The 16,620-nt window shown below is 46.3% G+C and overlaps 1 protein-coding gene across 1 annotated transcript; it reads right to left on the minus strand.

Moving 5' to 3' along the window:
- Positions 1-5,535: 5,535 nt before the first annotated feature.
- Positions 5,536-15,466, minus strand: LOC142563539 (uncharacterized). The gene is made up of 4 exons (XM_075674087.1): positions 15,398-15,466; positions 13,545-13,680; positions 7,622-7,801; positions 5,536-5,722 (listed from the first exon to the last, which is right to left on the minus strand). Exons 2-4 carry the CDS (start codon positions 13,605-13,607, stop codon positions 5,636-5,638), a joined length of 330 nt encoding a protein of 109 aa, XP_075530202.1. The 5' UTR covers positions 13,608-13,680; positions 15,398-15,466; the 3' UTR covers positions 5,536-5,635.
- Between the last annotated feature and the right edge of the window lie 1,154 nt (positions 15,467-16,620).

Consider the following 16,620-nt stretch of genomic DNA (forward strand, 5'->3'; position numbering starts at 1 on the left):
TCTTAGATACGTAAATTTATTGGAGACTTATACGTATGTTTAGGTATCTTGTTGCGAGGTTTTGTGTATACGTGCAGTGAACTTTGTTTCCAGTGGCAATTTTTTGCCATTTATCAAGCTGTATCTTCGCATTTGTATATTTAGTTGTAAATTCGCATTTCTAATGTACGAGGGCGAGTCAAATGAAAGTGAGCCTACCCACCACGCGCAATTATGGTTCTGCTCATTATCTGCAAGGCCGGTGTGAGTAAAAATATTCTTTAATACGCTCATAAACTGGGCTGAACATGGTTGCGTGACGTAATTGACACTCCAGAAGTTGAGCAGCGTGGTGCCGTGATGTTTTTAACAGCTGAAGGTGTTTCCAAAAAAGAAATTAGTCACCGTATGGCTGCCGTGTGCATTGAACAGTGCATTTCATTGGCCACTGTGAAGCGTTATAACAAATGGTTCAAAGAACGACGTGAAAGTTGTAAAGACAATCCCAGATGGGGCCAAAGCCATCGTGCTAGCACACTTACAAAATTGCAAAAGTTGATGAGCTGATGACACACGAACGTAGAATAAGCGTCGATGAACTGGCAGAGCGCGTGAACATCAGTCACGGTTCGGTTCACCGTCACCGTTCACACCATAATTCATAAACCTCTCGGTTATCTGCTCTTGTGTGCGCAATGGATGCCCAAGATTTTGAACCACCGCCAGAAGACAGAGACGTTCGGCGCTGCCTTGACTCATCTGTTCCGGTATCAGAATGAGGGTGATGACGTCTCTTCTGCACTTGCGACCGGGGGCGAATCATGGTGCCACTACTACGAGCCTGAAACACGACGGCAAGGCTTACAGTTGAAACATTCGGATTCACCACTCCCAACGAAAAAAAGCCGTCATTTCCTCCGGAAAGGTGTCGTTGACTTCTTTTCAATCGCCAGGGGCCATTACTGATAGAATTTTCTAAATCTTGAGAGACTCTCAATTCTTTCTGATGTGAAGCGCGGGATGGACTAGGTGTCGCAATCAAGAACATTTCGTGAAAAATTGACGAATGGGGTCATCTTGTTCCACGGCAATGCCCGTCCCCACGTCGCTGATGTGGTTAATATTAAACTGGCGAAGTTCAGGTGTGAAACGCTACAATATTCGCCATACAGCTCAGATCTGTCGCCTTGCGACTTCCCCATTTTGGGGCAACCGAAAAAACAGCTCAAGGGAACCAGATTCATCTCGGACGATGACGTGAAAGTCAGCTGCAGATGTTTTTAAACAGCAACCCAAGGAGCTTTATGAGACGGGAATTAATCGACTCGTTAGTCAATGAGACAAATGTCTAAATGCTCATGGAGGCGACTTTTAAATAAAGTACCCCGTTTGTCATATATTCGCATTGGCTCAGTTTCATTTGACTCGCCCTCGTATATTCAGCAGAACTCCTGCTTTCTATACGTGCTCTCTGCTGCGACTATAATTTCGGTGCATTTACTCACGATACACTACCACTGACAGCTGCTCCTGCGTAATACACTGGAACAAATGACAGCGTCATTCAGATTTTTCACTGGCGGTTGCATATGTACAAGAATGTATACAAGGACCTTGAATGACAAAGTTTCATTAACATATTTGTCCTCAACTTGTTCATTTCATGGCCTTTACAGTTTTCATATCAGCGGCATGCGCTGCTTTGCTGGTTTCGAAATGACATAGTTCTAAAGTTCGTGTATCGTGTATCATATTTTATTTACTTATTAAATAGACAAAAAACATGCAAGCATTGACATCAGCTATGTTGGGCACGATTTTTGGCACATACGAATATAATATATTATGAAAAAATTTCATATTTTACTTGTATTGACAGTGCGTAGCGTTCAAGAAATCGTTTGCGGCATCTTTGGCAATGACAATGCAGTTATTATTCATGTATTTTATCCCTAGGCAAATTGATTAAGAAGATCTAAGCTTTAGCTTGGGCTCAACTCCGACGCGGCCTATTCAGATGCATGTAAAAGGCAAAAACGCTTTTTGAGATAACTCCTGAATCGCTTTTATTGAAATTTGTTGCATTTGAGAGAGCAAGTTAAATTCTAGTGTTTGTTGGAAGCGGAATTTCGATTTAGGGCCGGAACGTTGCTCAAAATATTTTGAAAAACTCAAAACTTCGAAAAAATAGAAGGACGAAGTTTACAAATTAATAGCTCTGCATCAAGAACAGATATCGCGGTTCTGCAAACGGCATTCATTACGCTTTAAAGCGGACAAATTCGATATGTCTATTTGTATCTTACGTGAATTGGTTATGTTATGTACAATGATTCTTCAAGAGCCGTATTTGGGTAAAACTTAATTTCTTGAGACTCATATGTAACATATCAATTTTGTCCGCTGTAGATGTACTATTATGTGCAATTTACAGAATTCTGATATCAATTTTCATTGCTGATTTATAGAGTTGTAAACTTCATTGTTTTGTTTTCTGAAAATTTTGGATCCTTGCCACTTTTCAATTAAATATTGACGACCTCAATCGAAAATTCGAAACAAACAGTCAGTAGAATTTAAGGTTTCCTTTAAATGCAACAAACCTTATCAGATTTGGTGCAGTGGTTGCCGAGAAAAACGAATTCTCCTCCTACATGTATTTAGATAGGAGCATCCGACCTAATGTTTCCTCTTAGGAGGAGGCCGAGCTGGAAAGGAAAGCAGGAAAGAAGAAAACAGGAAAGAAGAGGATACAGTTGATGGCAGCAGTGGCAGAAAGACAGGGAGGGTGATTGTGAAGAGGAAGCTTCAATGTCGCTCTTTCTTACTGCCGTTGCTGCCGTCAACAGTGTCTTTTCGCTTTCTGTTTTGGTCTTCAACCTTGCTGCTGTCTCATGCACTGCACGAAGTTTTGAGACAGCCCTTGTACATATGTTCACAGGACGTAAAAGTATAAATAAACTGTCTTTCGTTCTCAAATTAGTTCGCGCGTGAGGACTGAAAACATCTAACTTGACGCAAAGAGCCAAAAAAAAAACGAGGACAAGAGAAGGAAACGAAGACACAGCGCTTTGCGTTCGTTTCTTTCTCTAGTCCTCGTGTTTTATTGCGCTTTGTATCAAGTTATGCAGAACCAACTAGCCCACCTGTCTTCTTCTTCTTCTTGAGAACGACGTTTTCTAGAGAACATGTTCTCTACAAAACGTCGTTCTCAAAAATAAGGTTAATTCATTTCTTCTTATTTCCGAAACGTTGTGTACCCATACGAACCGATTTAAGCCTCTTCGAACCGTCATATCTTTGCTCCGGAGCTGAATCCGAACCAAATCGGTAAACATCCAGAAGCCCGAACCCGAAGCAGAAACCTTTACGTCTCGGCACTCTGGTCGCTGGGCATGCATGCCACTGTGTATGTGCTCCTCTCCACGAAGCTTTGACGCCAAGTTTTGTCACTGGTATATGCGCTATAGTGCATCTGCCGCTACTTCAATGACAAAAAAATGTAACTTTTCTTTCGTACTGGGTGCAATGGAACCTGCGTCATACATATTCCGACAACCCTGCCTGAATGTATATTAAACTACGCGCCAAGCATTAACTTCGCGGCAGCAACTCCAGATGGCGCAGCATGACCACAGGAAAGCGCGATGAGGGGCATACATGACGCGTTTCAGCGGTTAGAACATGGCAATTTCGGGACGATGTTCTGCGCAGAGCATGAATGGCTCAGGAAAAGTACAGCGCTATACTGAAGACGTGCGCATAACAATGCCAAAAGCTGTTACCTATTCGACGAAGATACCGGCATTAGAATGGCGATTTGTTTTGCAAGAACACGCTCAAGGACATTACAGCTGGCGTACCATAATGCAAGTGCAGACGCAGTCAGCCGCAATAGTTTGGGAGACAGGGGTTCCGCGACGAATGTGAAATGAAAATTAATTGGTATACAGCGTTTTTCGCTACACTTCTGTCAAGCCTTGGAAACGGCTGTCGAACATTATGTATTTACTATTTCAGAAGGCTAACACTTCGACAATAAACTTCAACTGTTATCGAGACGTTCAGTCAGCCTACTTTCGCACGTCCACACATTATTTAACTTGCTGGCACCAAGAGCTGCGCCGCCGTGAAACGGCGCCTTCACAACGTTCACAATCAAAATGGCTTCGTTTCATACAAAAGAAAAGTCGCAGTGTCGCTCGAAAGGCATCAATTCCAATAGCAAACAGCCATGCAAACTAAGGATAGTAGGTTTATCGACCGTATAAATTTGTAACCACTCGCTTACTAACTAAATTAACGAGCATGACGTGAGTGCGCACAGGCGAACATGCACACATCACACTCGATGATTGCGGACACTCGCTGTCAGAACGCTGGAGTGAGAAAGCGCGGCAGCAGCAGTGAGCGAACTGACCTTCGTGTAGTATTTCGCTTCAACGCTAATGCCTGTTTCACATGCGAGCGATTGAGCGAATGAAGCGAACAGCGGCGCGACGCTGCGAAGCTTTCCGCGAGGTTTCATTTCACATGCATTGCCGCCGCGCGTCTTCCGCCGCTGCGAATATCAATGTTGCTGGCAAAAAAACGCGGGACTTTCCGCCAGTTTCGGTAGTTTGGACTACCAACAAAAGCAGTGGTTTGTCCCTGCTTCTCAAATTTTTATTTTATAGATACATATCCTGCGCTTAGCAATTAACAATTCGTTGAAAAGCTCTCTTGGCACGTTGTCCCTACCACGTGTAGCAAGTAAATAAACATCGTCCTATGCGAAGGCTTTCCCGCACTAGTCCTCCACTGGTCACGTGTCGAGGCGGGCCGTTCGGAAGCGGTGCTGCCGCTCTGCCGCCACGATGAAATTCCAACTTGCCCGAACCTCGCCGCTCCCGCCGCTAGTGCCGCCGCTTGAAACGAGTTTCTGCGGCGCGGCGGCAGGATTCGCGAGCATTTTCGCTTGCATGTGAAACAGGCTTAACTGATCCGCGAGAACATAGCACAGGCAAAGCTACGAGCAGTCGCCCCACCTAGACTCTGCCCCGAAGCAGAGCGCCATCAAAATAAAGCCCGCGCCACCGTGCGCTGCCTGTCCAACTCGCCCCCCCCCCCCCTCTCCACTGCCCCTGTTCTGTGCTCGCGACGAAAGACGGTGCGCTTCCTCCCCGCTTTTTTCCCTTGAGCGCGCGAGATTGTGCCGGGATCGTGGGCTCACCCTCGCATGCTTTCACTAGCCCATACAGCATACGGCGCGCGGCGACGCTAGTTTTTCTACGATACATCGCGGTAACAGCGACGGCAAAAATGCGCCTGGAGTGTCCATATGATTAATAAAAAGCGGCACAGTACTAGGTGCTTTATGTACGGTAGTGCGTCACTTTCCCACATGCAACGTTTTCTTGGAGTGGTGCCGTAGTGGTCAAGTTGTCCACAAGAGCATAACCAAATAAAGACATTTATTTGTCGAGGCAACTCCATAAATACGTGATATTATTTTTATTGTTCCGCTGAAGATTTCTGACATTTTTTCTTGTACGGCACTCAACTTCCTGCGGCACTTGATTCATTGCGGCTTCTATTCGCAACAGCAGAGTTAAGTTACTCGATCTTACGTCGTCCATGTGTACATCAACTTGTCCTATTCATAACGTCATAGGAATTAAAGAGTCTGGAATGTGCGAGAAGTATGCGAACTGTTGTATATCTCTGTCCAGTTGTGTTCTCCACAAACACCTCGCCAGCACGTCTGTAAGAGGAAGGAAAAATAAGGTCATGCGTACGACGACTATGACATACGAACATCCTTTCCGAAACGCTGCAGTGGCGATGCTACCCAGCTCCTTTTTTATGCCTTTCTTCGGTACTTTAACCCTTGAAGACGTGCGCACGTAACTCAATACCCTTAGCATAGCCGCGTGCCTGTCGGTGGCCTGCGACGGACTACCGAGCTTTACCGATTGACCATAGCTAGACTATATAGCCTCTCCACAAGAGGCAGCAAAAGAAAAGTGACATGCCTGCGCGGCACACGTTGCACAGTCACAGCGTATACGCTGGACGAGCGGCTCCATAGGAAACAGTCTGTTTGCATCGTTTTCCCTAGAACGAAATGAACTCTGCACGGCGTCGACCGCTTGTGCTGCCATCTGCACAGCAGCCTACAGAGCCCGGCGTTACCTGCATGCAGCCGCGCACATAGCTCTATGATTCGCTTTTTCAGCAGCGGTTCACATTTTGAGAGGAGGCGTCATGACGTGTACCGAGGAGTAAACACAGGTATCGAGACTAATTGGCGCACATGTCACATCCCTTGACAGCTTGCACGATACGATGAAACTGCTGCATGTCGTGACAGACGCTGGAATACAACGCAACTGCAATGCAAAGTTTGCACGCATCGACACTACGCGGCGCGCATCTCACATCCCGTGACTCCTCCCACGCTAGGACGCCTTTATAGAGCATGTTTCTGGAGCAACTAGCAAGCGCTGGCGTGGGGCGATGGTAGAGTGGCTGACTCCCGCACCGAGAGCCCGGGTTCAATCCCAGGGGGAACTGGTTATGTTTTATTCTCGTTCCTGGCAATAACTGCGACGGATACAGGTGGTGGTGGCGGACAACATCGCCAAGCGAAATGGCCAGTAGGTTGAGCCCTTAAGAGCTTACGGTGTAAAACTAGGCTGTTCAGCGTGGTTTCGATGTTATGAGGAACGCGGCTTATAATTTACACCTAGAACGTGCTTATTCTGAATAAAATGTATATATCTGCTGTAAACCTAGTGGACTCATTACAAACCGCCGTTGTTGCTCTGTGGCTATGGTGTTGGGCTGCTGAGCACTAAGTCGCGTGATCAAATACCGGTGACGGTGGCCGCATTTCGAGGGAGGCGAAATTTGAAAACACCCGTGTACTTAGATTTAAGTGCACATTAAAGAACTCCAGGTGGATGAACTTTCCGGAGTCCTCCACTACGACGTGCATCATAATTAGAAAGTGGTTTTGGCACGTCAAACACCATAACTTAATTTTTTTACTATTTACATGAAAAACTTGCCCAAGTAGGTGTGGATAGAGTGTTACAATACAAAGGAAAAAAATCGCATGTGTCTGCGGGTCCTTTTTTTTCTGGATTTGCGACACTTGTTCTTGCAAGTAATATCGAACCTAAGGAAAAGAGAGTCAGATCATTTGCCGAAGCGGATCGACGCATAGGAGAAAAAAAAACGAACCACCGAACATTGCGAGAGGTTAGGCGCTCAACGTTTGTGCTTGTTGCAGATAACGTAACAATCCAGATGCATCTTAATTGGCTTCTTGAATCTTGGGCTTCTCTTTTAAGATAGACTGATTTCAGAAACTCCCGCACATGATTTTTCAAAATGTTCTCGCAGTTTCGCGAACGGCATGCGCGATTTGTGCAACGTCTCGGTCAGTAGTATCACACAAAGTGGGTCGTCACACAATCTACGGCGGTGCGAAAGACATAGAGATGGGAACTGCAATAGGAATGGTCCCTTCAGTTTCTTGGGAAATTATGGGAGCTACATTTCTATGCTGACCTTCAACAGCATAAGGCCAAATAAAAAGAAAGCTGTGCCATTCACTCTGAGTAAACGCATGCGGTGAAAATTAAATACCGCCCACCTTGCCAATTGCACACGGCATTGCTTCCAGCATGTTGTGTATATGGCACTCCAGGGGATCTTCATAATCGGAATCGTAGGCGTCTAAATCACCATCAACTCCACTTCGTTTTTCGAGACTTCCGAAGTCAAACTTCCAGCAGCAGTGTATTTTGCACTCTTCATAACTCTGGACATCACCCTATTTGAGGCGAAAAATAAATGACATAGTGAAATAGCATGCTGTAGGCGTAATGAATATTGATCAAGCCACCCTCATGCGAAATGGGGTTGTGGGGAGAGATGAAGCGTGGTAGGCGGTACAGTCTCAAAAAGAAATCACCGCCCGGGCACCCCGTACCGACGGTTAACCAGGGAAGCTGAAACGCGCGGCCCCGGTGTTTATCACTCGTTTAATCCCGACGATTGATTAAACGACGGCTTGGTAGGCTGCCGGATCCTCGGTATGCAGTTGCTGCTTGCGCTCGGCTGCATGCACGAGCCTGTTCTTGTGCCCGGGCTGCAGCGTTAGCCCAGCCTAGACGACCTCGTTGCCGGTTCTGCTGGCGGCGTCGCTGATCGCAAGCTGCCTGCACCTCAGGAGTACGTATTACGCCTGGCCTTCCCATTTCGAAGCCGGGGAGAAACTGCTGCGCGCTCGCTCTGCTGCACTAGAGAGCAACGACGTCACAATTGGGGCTTCTAATCCAACACCACTTAGATAGCACAAGGCTTTTTCACTCCAATCCCTGACGTCATGTTACCTGGCCCGACTACCATAGAATCTAATGCGGATGCCCCCAAGTAGGAAACAGTGATTTTTATATCACCGCTTTGATCACACCAGCCTTGTCAATGGAAATTTCGTACCAAGTAGCGTGATGGTCATGGTTCAGAGTAACATGCCTTGTGCTATCTAGGTGGTGCTGGCTAATCGCGCGCCTATCTTTCTTATTGTTTCGCGCATGCGCATGGGGTTGCGCCGGAGAAGTTTTCGGCGTACAAACGACCGACAGACGAACGGATGGACAGAGGAATCGGCTAGCCATATACAACTTCGCTGTAAAAAACGAGCACGCTGGGCCCGAAATTCCCCAAGGAAATATTGGACGCGCTCCTGCGAAGTCCCGTCTTTAAGGACGAAATCCTGGCCGTCCAGCGCGCCCGCGATCGGGCCAGCAGACTAGATCTGTCAGTCCCGTCGTGGGATTAGCTGGGTGCGCGTTTTATCGCGTTTTGCTGGACCAAATAAACGTTTATTCACTCACTCACTCACTCACTCATCCCACAGACTTTACAGCCAGTGGCTTCATTAAGCAGCTGCAACCCGACACCATGCACTCTTTCGCAAACCTTACAAATCCTAGTTGCATGAGCGACCATGATGGTTTCAGAAGCGTTGCTAGGCGTACATCGTCGTTCTAACGCCACAAGGTACTGCTCAGTAAATGTCACTTTGTGTGCCAGTTCAGACTATCGGTGACATCGTGAATTTCAAGGTTCTCCAGCAGGTCAGATCGATGAGTGACGAACACCAGCTCTAAAGACGTACATCTCGATGACGTCACGCTTAGCCCCGTGCTTGTTATTTTGTAAACCTATACTTTCATAATAATAGTCCCACCTAGCTATACTTCTGCGTAGGTGTTACTCCCTATTACTTTGTGGTTTTGCTACTTCGTTCAGTTTTCTTACCTCGCGCTTGCTATCTCATTGCGCACCTGCTCCTGCGATGTCTTGAAATAAAGACGACAGCATCTGTATACGCAATAAACATACAGCAGATTTTGCGACGGCGCCACTTCTTCCAGGAACTTAGGCTTGAAGGAAAAAGCACTGTGGGTTGATCAGTTGATCGGTTAAGGTGCTGGCGACTAGCGGGACTTGTCCGTGAGTCTTGACCGGCAATTCCGGCCCCCTTTCTCCGAAGGAGCGAAGACAATGCGTAAGGAGGTGTTAAGCCTCTACTGGCACGCATTTGTTACACTGAAGTTATGGACGTCTGGTAACACTTTTCTGAGCCTGTCCACATGATGCGGGTGCCGCTTCAGATACGCAGGAAGCCGGAGTCACGAGAATCGAGGCGTCTACGAATCTTCGAGACCACAGAATTCGCTAACACTGTTCGGCACTCACTACTTGTTGGCGTTCGTAAACCCGGGTCGCGAATCGCTGAGCGCGTGGAATTAGCGAGTTCCGTTCTGCGCACTGCGCTTCATGGTTCTCGTAAACCGCAACCGTAGCACACTTGGTTCGTTTAGCAGTACTTCCCAGGTTGAACTACAGTTGCGAAGGGTGCGATTTCTTATCTTTAGATGCAAATGAAATATGACTTTATGAAGCTGTTTTATAAACTCTGGGAGCTATGTTATAACGCCGCCTTTTATTTCTCTACCAGAAATGCAGCACGGTTGCGGAGAGTTTAGGGAGTAGTGTATCACAAACTTGTAAGGCCCTTGCCCCAACTCACGAAATGATGAGAATTTGGAGCTCAGAACAGGTTCGGGTAGTGACATTAATATGATCAGGAGACTGATACCAGTTTCCAAAGCAGATACTCTCTGAGGTGGAAGAAAAGCAGCGCCAGAGAGTCCGAGAAATGTTGCAGGAGGCATGTAAGAAACCCAATATACTACCATCTTGTTTCCTGTATTATAGAAACAAACACAATCAAATGCAACATTAAATTATGTCTACCATTTCCCGGACACACATAGGGCGCGATTATGAACCGCATTTCATTGTGCTACCAGGGCTTCTTTCCCCTCCACCCCTCCACCATCCATTACCATAACGGAGTGAGTGGTGTGTCTGTTACTTGAAGTTCACAGCATACTGTTTCAACGTAAGGAACATCGATACGAATACTAGCTTTACCGCAATGTGGGTTCCGCGCGTAGAGGCCACCGACGCAAGACGCGTGATTGCGCGGAAAGAGAGAGATAGAAAGAAACGTTTATTATTCGGAACAGTGTCGCGAGTGAAGCCCGGTATCACCCGAATTTGGGATGGCTCTTTAGTCCAGGAACCCTCTGGCTTCGACTGCGCTCTTGGCCGGAAACAAGAACAACATACGATGGAGCATTGACCTAAATGCAGAAGTGTGTCGGCAAATCTTATTCGGCAACCCACTGCCTATGGTTTCTTTTGCCTCATCCTTATCACTTGGTATCTGGTTGCCCTAAATGTTCCGCGAGACTATAAACAACTTCCCGCGGAACCCATCTCACAATGAACGTCAACAACAATGCGCTCAGCATTAGGGCAATGCAACGGCACACTGTGTTGCCATCACAGTCGTACGAAGTCGCAATCTCCCTGCCAACCACAATGTCAAGTGATAGCACGTTACAGTACATCTCCTTGTAATCACTGTACCCCAGTTGAAACTCCCTAGTATCCCTAGTGCCGTGGCTCCAACTATCAGTGCGAGTGGCCGCCGTTCTCGACGCAGAGGTGTCTATTGTGGATGGGACGCTATCGCTTTTATTGCGATAGACATTACATGCACTTCTGCATATTATATGTAATCTTCTGGCACCGCCGTCGCCACAAGATTCTGCATTTGTTTAGGTACCTGTATGCTATACATGCCATACCATGGTATATGAAATGCGGTATATGCGGGTTACTGTACTGCCATACTATTCTGTTCCTGCAGTTGCTCAGACCAGGTCTCACATTCATGACAAAAGCATTCCTCAAAATTTTCAGAATGGCAGCGCACAAACAAATGTCACGAAGCAAAACACCGGAAGCTCTTGCCCTATATCTTACATCTTCTCAGACTTACGTACTAAAAGTCAGATGCGATAACACATCTCAAAACTGAAAATTATGTAAAGTTATTGGCGCAGCTGTGCGCTACGTCCGGGATCGGCCTGGGAAAGAGGTTTGAAACGTACCCAGCACGGAAAGGTGGTCAAAGTCGTCAAGAAAGACGTTCACCTTATATAACAAATATAAACGAAACAGTCCGATGGAACGATTCAAACAGAGGATCCGTAGCACAGCAGCTTGTTTTTTACTTAGCTCGCATTTACTTTAATTCATACAGCCACTACAGCTACGAGTCTTACACTACGTGTAATCTTCGAACGTGGTGTTGCCACCGCATTCATTGCTGCACCATTATGGGGAAAGTGTGAATATTGTCACGTGGTAGTGACGTTAAAGAACAAAGTAGCAATACTGTGAAAAACAAAACTAGCTTTCATTCGGCGAACCTGCGCCCACAAAACAGGCTACACTTAAAGAACGGCGACAGCGGCGAACACAGTCGGCGATCGTCGAAAATAGGATCAACGGGTCAAGCGCGTCGGCTTTTATACATCAATCGTCGAATGTTCCAGACTAATCGCTGGGACCCGCGTGTATTCCACAAAGTTCTACACAATTCGCGTCGCGCATACGTGCAATCAGATTACACAAGGTTCGGTGACAACAGACGGTGGATAGAAGCATCGATAATATTCTAGAAACTTCCGATACATTTAGACGCGTCATGCGCTGAGCGATAACATTTCGTGGACGGTAAAAGCGCTCACCCGTAAAAGGTAAACGAGTTCACGTGTCAATATCTTTAAGCTGCATGCAAATTTAAAGCCGGATACCTCTCGTGTCCATTTGGCATAATCATGTCGGAGGATTGGTCAAGAATGCCACACACCAATATCGCATATGCAGTGCCAGAGTTGTGTGTTGGCCACATACCCAGTAGGTGCGCACGAGGTGACCCAACGGGTCTACTGCAGCATACAGTAGCCACCACCAGGTTGTATATTCCGCTGCATACCCCTTGGCCCATCTCTGCTTGGCAAGAGAGCAGCTAGCGCATACCTAGTGGTCCAGGCTAGTGGACAACTTGAGTCACTGGGTATGTGAAAGCGGTTAGATACACACAGACGTATCGCAGAGTGGATAAAGTTCCCAGCTAATGTCATTATAACGACTAAAATGGAATGAGTGACCTCCAACCGTTACCCTCTCTGTACTCGTCTCTTTCCCATTGTGGTAAGCCCTCTCTTTTCGCGACGTTGTGAGAGAAGTTTGCGTAGTCGAGGGCTTGCCGTCAAACATCCTAATTGTGTTTCACAATGACAATGTGCATAGCACATGTATAATTCGGCATGGCAACAAAGTAGGAATTGTTCCCAGTGAGGTGGGCATAGCATTGGCATCGAAATCAATAAGCATGGGCGATCGCCACGTGAGGACATGCGTCATTCATTATTTCTACTGCGTTATTGCTTTCACAATGTTGTTGGATAGCTTCGCACACTACATCAATCTGAAAATGCTTCCGAAATTGTTTTCTCATTATGCTGTGAAAGGATTTAAATGAATTCGTGGAGTGGCTTTTGTTCCCAGCCGTGGCAGAGACATTTTCAAAGGAGTCATACCCAAAGGAAAAAAATAAGACACACGCACTCGTGCGCCAAGCTTTGGGCGCCTGTTAACAATACTAAATGGCAGAAACAAATCCGGAGCCCTCGCCTATACCGCGCCTCTCGTAGCCTGAGTATTTCTTTCTGCTGTTAATTTACAAGCTAGCTTTTTAAATTAGTTTTTAATAAGGACAGTGACCTTTCGCTATGTTCACAGCATGGCTGTAGCAGAAAGCACCGAAGTGCGAAAAAGACAAACATGAGGTTAGCGAAAAGAAGACCCGACAGAGTTCTTTCCGTTAACCTCACGTGCCTCCTTGGGCACTTCAGTGCTTCTCGCTGAAATCACGCCATAACTTAAGCCCACCTCGCCCAGAACGCCATTCAAGTTCTACTATATTCGAAACGTCAAATTTATGAGAGAGGAAAACCAAATTTCAGCTTGACTAGAACAACTTCGCTCCGAATAGCTGTTTGGCAGTTTTCATTACGGGTCTTACAACCACGTGATAAAATTATCCCACACTTGTGCTATAAGGCAATGGAATGACTACTTACGTCCGAGACCTGCACGTCAACATGTTCTGGATGCATCATTTTACAAAATCGTCCGAACGTCATGTTTTGTCCGGGGTAAAAGCGGCTCGAGTAGTTTGCTTCTGTACGAACTTCGACGCAATACTGTGGCAGAGACCTGTGGAAGAACGCAACCACATCACTCCACATTGCTTACAAAACAAAGTTCTCCTGTAACATTTATGCGAGTTATCAGCCAATTCTGTCGTGACCGTAAGTGAACAGATTCAGGGTAGCAACGTGTAAGGTGCAAACAAAATAGCTTTCCTTAGCACACTAGTCCCCCTCTGTTTTGCACGCACCTACGCACATGGAACAACCCGACGAGAAACACTCCATGCCAAAACGCACAAAACTGATTTCAAGAACAAGCCTTAATACACGGGAACTAGAATGTAGTGGTTTGTGCTGGGCAACGATTGAAAGAAGGTTTTACATACCTCACAACGAAACGGATTTGGGCCTCAGTGCAGTTTGAAAGCGAATACATGTTCTTGCCTGTGCCCGAATAGCTCATTAAATATCCATCTTCCCCCGAACAGTTAAGCCCTTCGGGATAACCTTCAATCTGGAATGGTGCTATCTCGCCATCGTGACTCGCCCCAAGCCTGAAAAGAAAAGGTCAAAACATTTGCTCGTACAAAGCCTAGAGCACCGCAAATGCATAAGCAAATTCAAGCATTGCCCAGCACTACTACCTAAAAGAAAGGGTTGGTGAGGCTGCTCAAGCTATCTTTCTGTGAAATATATGGAGTGGTTTTGGCAGGTTCCGCCCGTTCTTTATGTCCATGCAGCTATTCATCTGTGCTTCTTGCTACGGCCGTTCTCAGCTTTGGTAAAATCGGCTAGTTAATTCTCAGTGCTGTCGGACTCGGACTGCAATGATTCGGAGCCCGGTTTGGTCGTAGGCCGAGGAAGCGTGCCCGAGGCGAAAGCACAGTTAATCGACAGAGTAATCGCTGGCCGGGAGCAGGAACACGCAAGCCGTTCTCATTGGAAATAAACATGGCGGATAATCAAGGCCATCCGACTGCCACTGCACCTGCTTACCACAGTTGCAGACGACGCTCAGGCAACAGAACTTGCAGCAGCTTGGCGACCACAACTCCGCCAGGTCTCGGTCGCATTCTCAAGTCGAACGTGAGGGTGCCTCCGAGAGCTTTCAATTAGCGGTAAGAAGGGCTTCTGCAGCTCTAAATGAGCGAGGAGGTGAATGTGTTCGGTGTGCTCAATTTAGACTAGCCGAATGTAAAGCGCGCTGACAGAGCCCTCGCAACCGGCCAGCCGAATGCATCATCAGCCTCTGCCTCTTGACAGCGCAGCTGACGCACCCTCGCCATATGCAGCATTCTCTCTGCGCCCTGCCGCCGTAACCACTTCCATACGTTCCGCGCATTGCGAGGGCTCTTCGGCCGGTTATAGCCTGGGCAGCGAGCGACCTTCCCTCAGCTTATAGGTACAGAGCTAAAAGAATCCTTATGTTTGCACTAACTAAAGGTTAACACGAAAATACTACTACTACTACTACTACTACTACTACTACTACTACTACTAAGAATAATATTAATAATAATAATAATAAAACTTCGCATTGCACTACAGCAAGAGTGCTGTTGTGGACACCGGCAAATTCCGCCACACTGTCGACTTTTATAAGCTCAGAAACTGGCTATTTTCTCATTGGCTGGGAGCATAAATATGGCGGACATCGATAGTGTTTCGCTGTGTCTACTGTAGCATGGGAAAGATTTCTGCTGTGCTCCATTAATCCCGTTTTTGTAACTGGGGACGATGATGACCCATGCATTTTAGATTCGTATTGGGAACCAACATACACATGTGCGATCTCATGAGCCAACGCAGATACTCCGTTGAACTTGTGTGGATCGTCTTCTGCCACTGCAACATTATAGTCCGTGCAAACGCCAGCAATGAAAGCCAGACCTGCAAAACCCCTGTGAGTGTCAGCTTTTCGGAGGAGACGTAGTTTATCAGAGCGCACAATCATAGTCGCCAAACATGCCTGCGATTAGAAGAAAACAAAAAGCTTCCTCGTCATTCCTCGTCGTAGTCCAAAGTTCACTGACATTTCGATACGCCGCATGTGCATTCCGAAACTTCAATAAACTTTTGACTTGACAAGTGACCAGAAATTAGAAATTGAAAGGAAGCTCAAGGTCAGTGAAAACTTCAATTTTCCTTTTCACATGCACGTAAGACAAGGAAATATTTTTATCAAGGAACTTCTGGACCAGCTAGAGGGACAGTTGTTAAAATTAGGAGATAGTGTGGTTGTCTACTAATGTGGCATTCTACAAAATGTAGCGAGCAACAGGTTTTGCAAAGATTGCTGAATTTCAGCAAGATTAGGAAATATTGAAGTATAAAATTGGCAAAGTCGAACTCTGCGCCAAAAAAAGGTATCGCCTTTCTGTAAACGGCATCTGTAACAACATCTAAAGCAGACATATTTGATGCCTGACCTGTCCGCTTACGTGATAACGTTAGTATGTGTTCGAAGGCGCACAAAAAGCTCTATACACAAATTAAACATGTATTTTACGCCTATGTTATATACACCAATTTCTGAGCGCTGTAAATGTATTAATAAGTGCAGTTTACAATAATGGGCTGTTTTTTCTTAATGCAGAGATACAAAGTTGTAAACTTGATGAGTGAGCTTTCTGAAATTTTGCGAACTTCAAGAATTTTTATAGAAAGCAGGTATAAAAAGAAGGGAATGAGGCAGCCGACACCTCCACTCGAGATCACGTTCACCTCGGGCTTTTTCACAGGACGCGCCAAAGAGAACGGAGGAAGTACCCGAAAAGAACACCGATATTCTGCAACACTACATGCTAGACCGAAACTACCCGCCACCTCTCCCCAGCCTAACTAAGGAAAAGACAGTAACCCTCAAGAGAGTATACACCAACAGCTACGTTCACGGCATCCCATTCGACCGAAACTCACCCGGTCAACGTTCATGCTTATGCAGTACTGTGAGATCTCAGACACCCTATGCCATATGGCATGGTTATGTGGCGGAAAACATGGC

Source organism: Dermacentor variabilis, chromosome 11 (genome assembly GCF_050947875.1).
Source record: "Dermacentor variabilis isolate Ectoservices chromosome 11, ASM5094787v1, whole genome shotgun sequence".
NCBI classification, from domain to species: Eukaryota; Metazoa; Arthropoda; class Arachnida; order Ixodida; family Ixodidae; genus Dermacentor; species Dermacentor variabilis.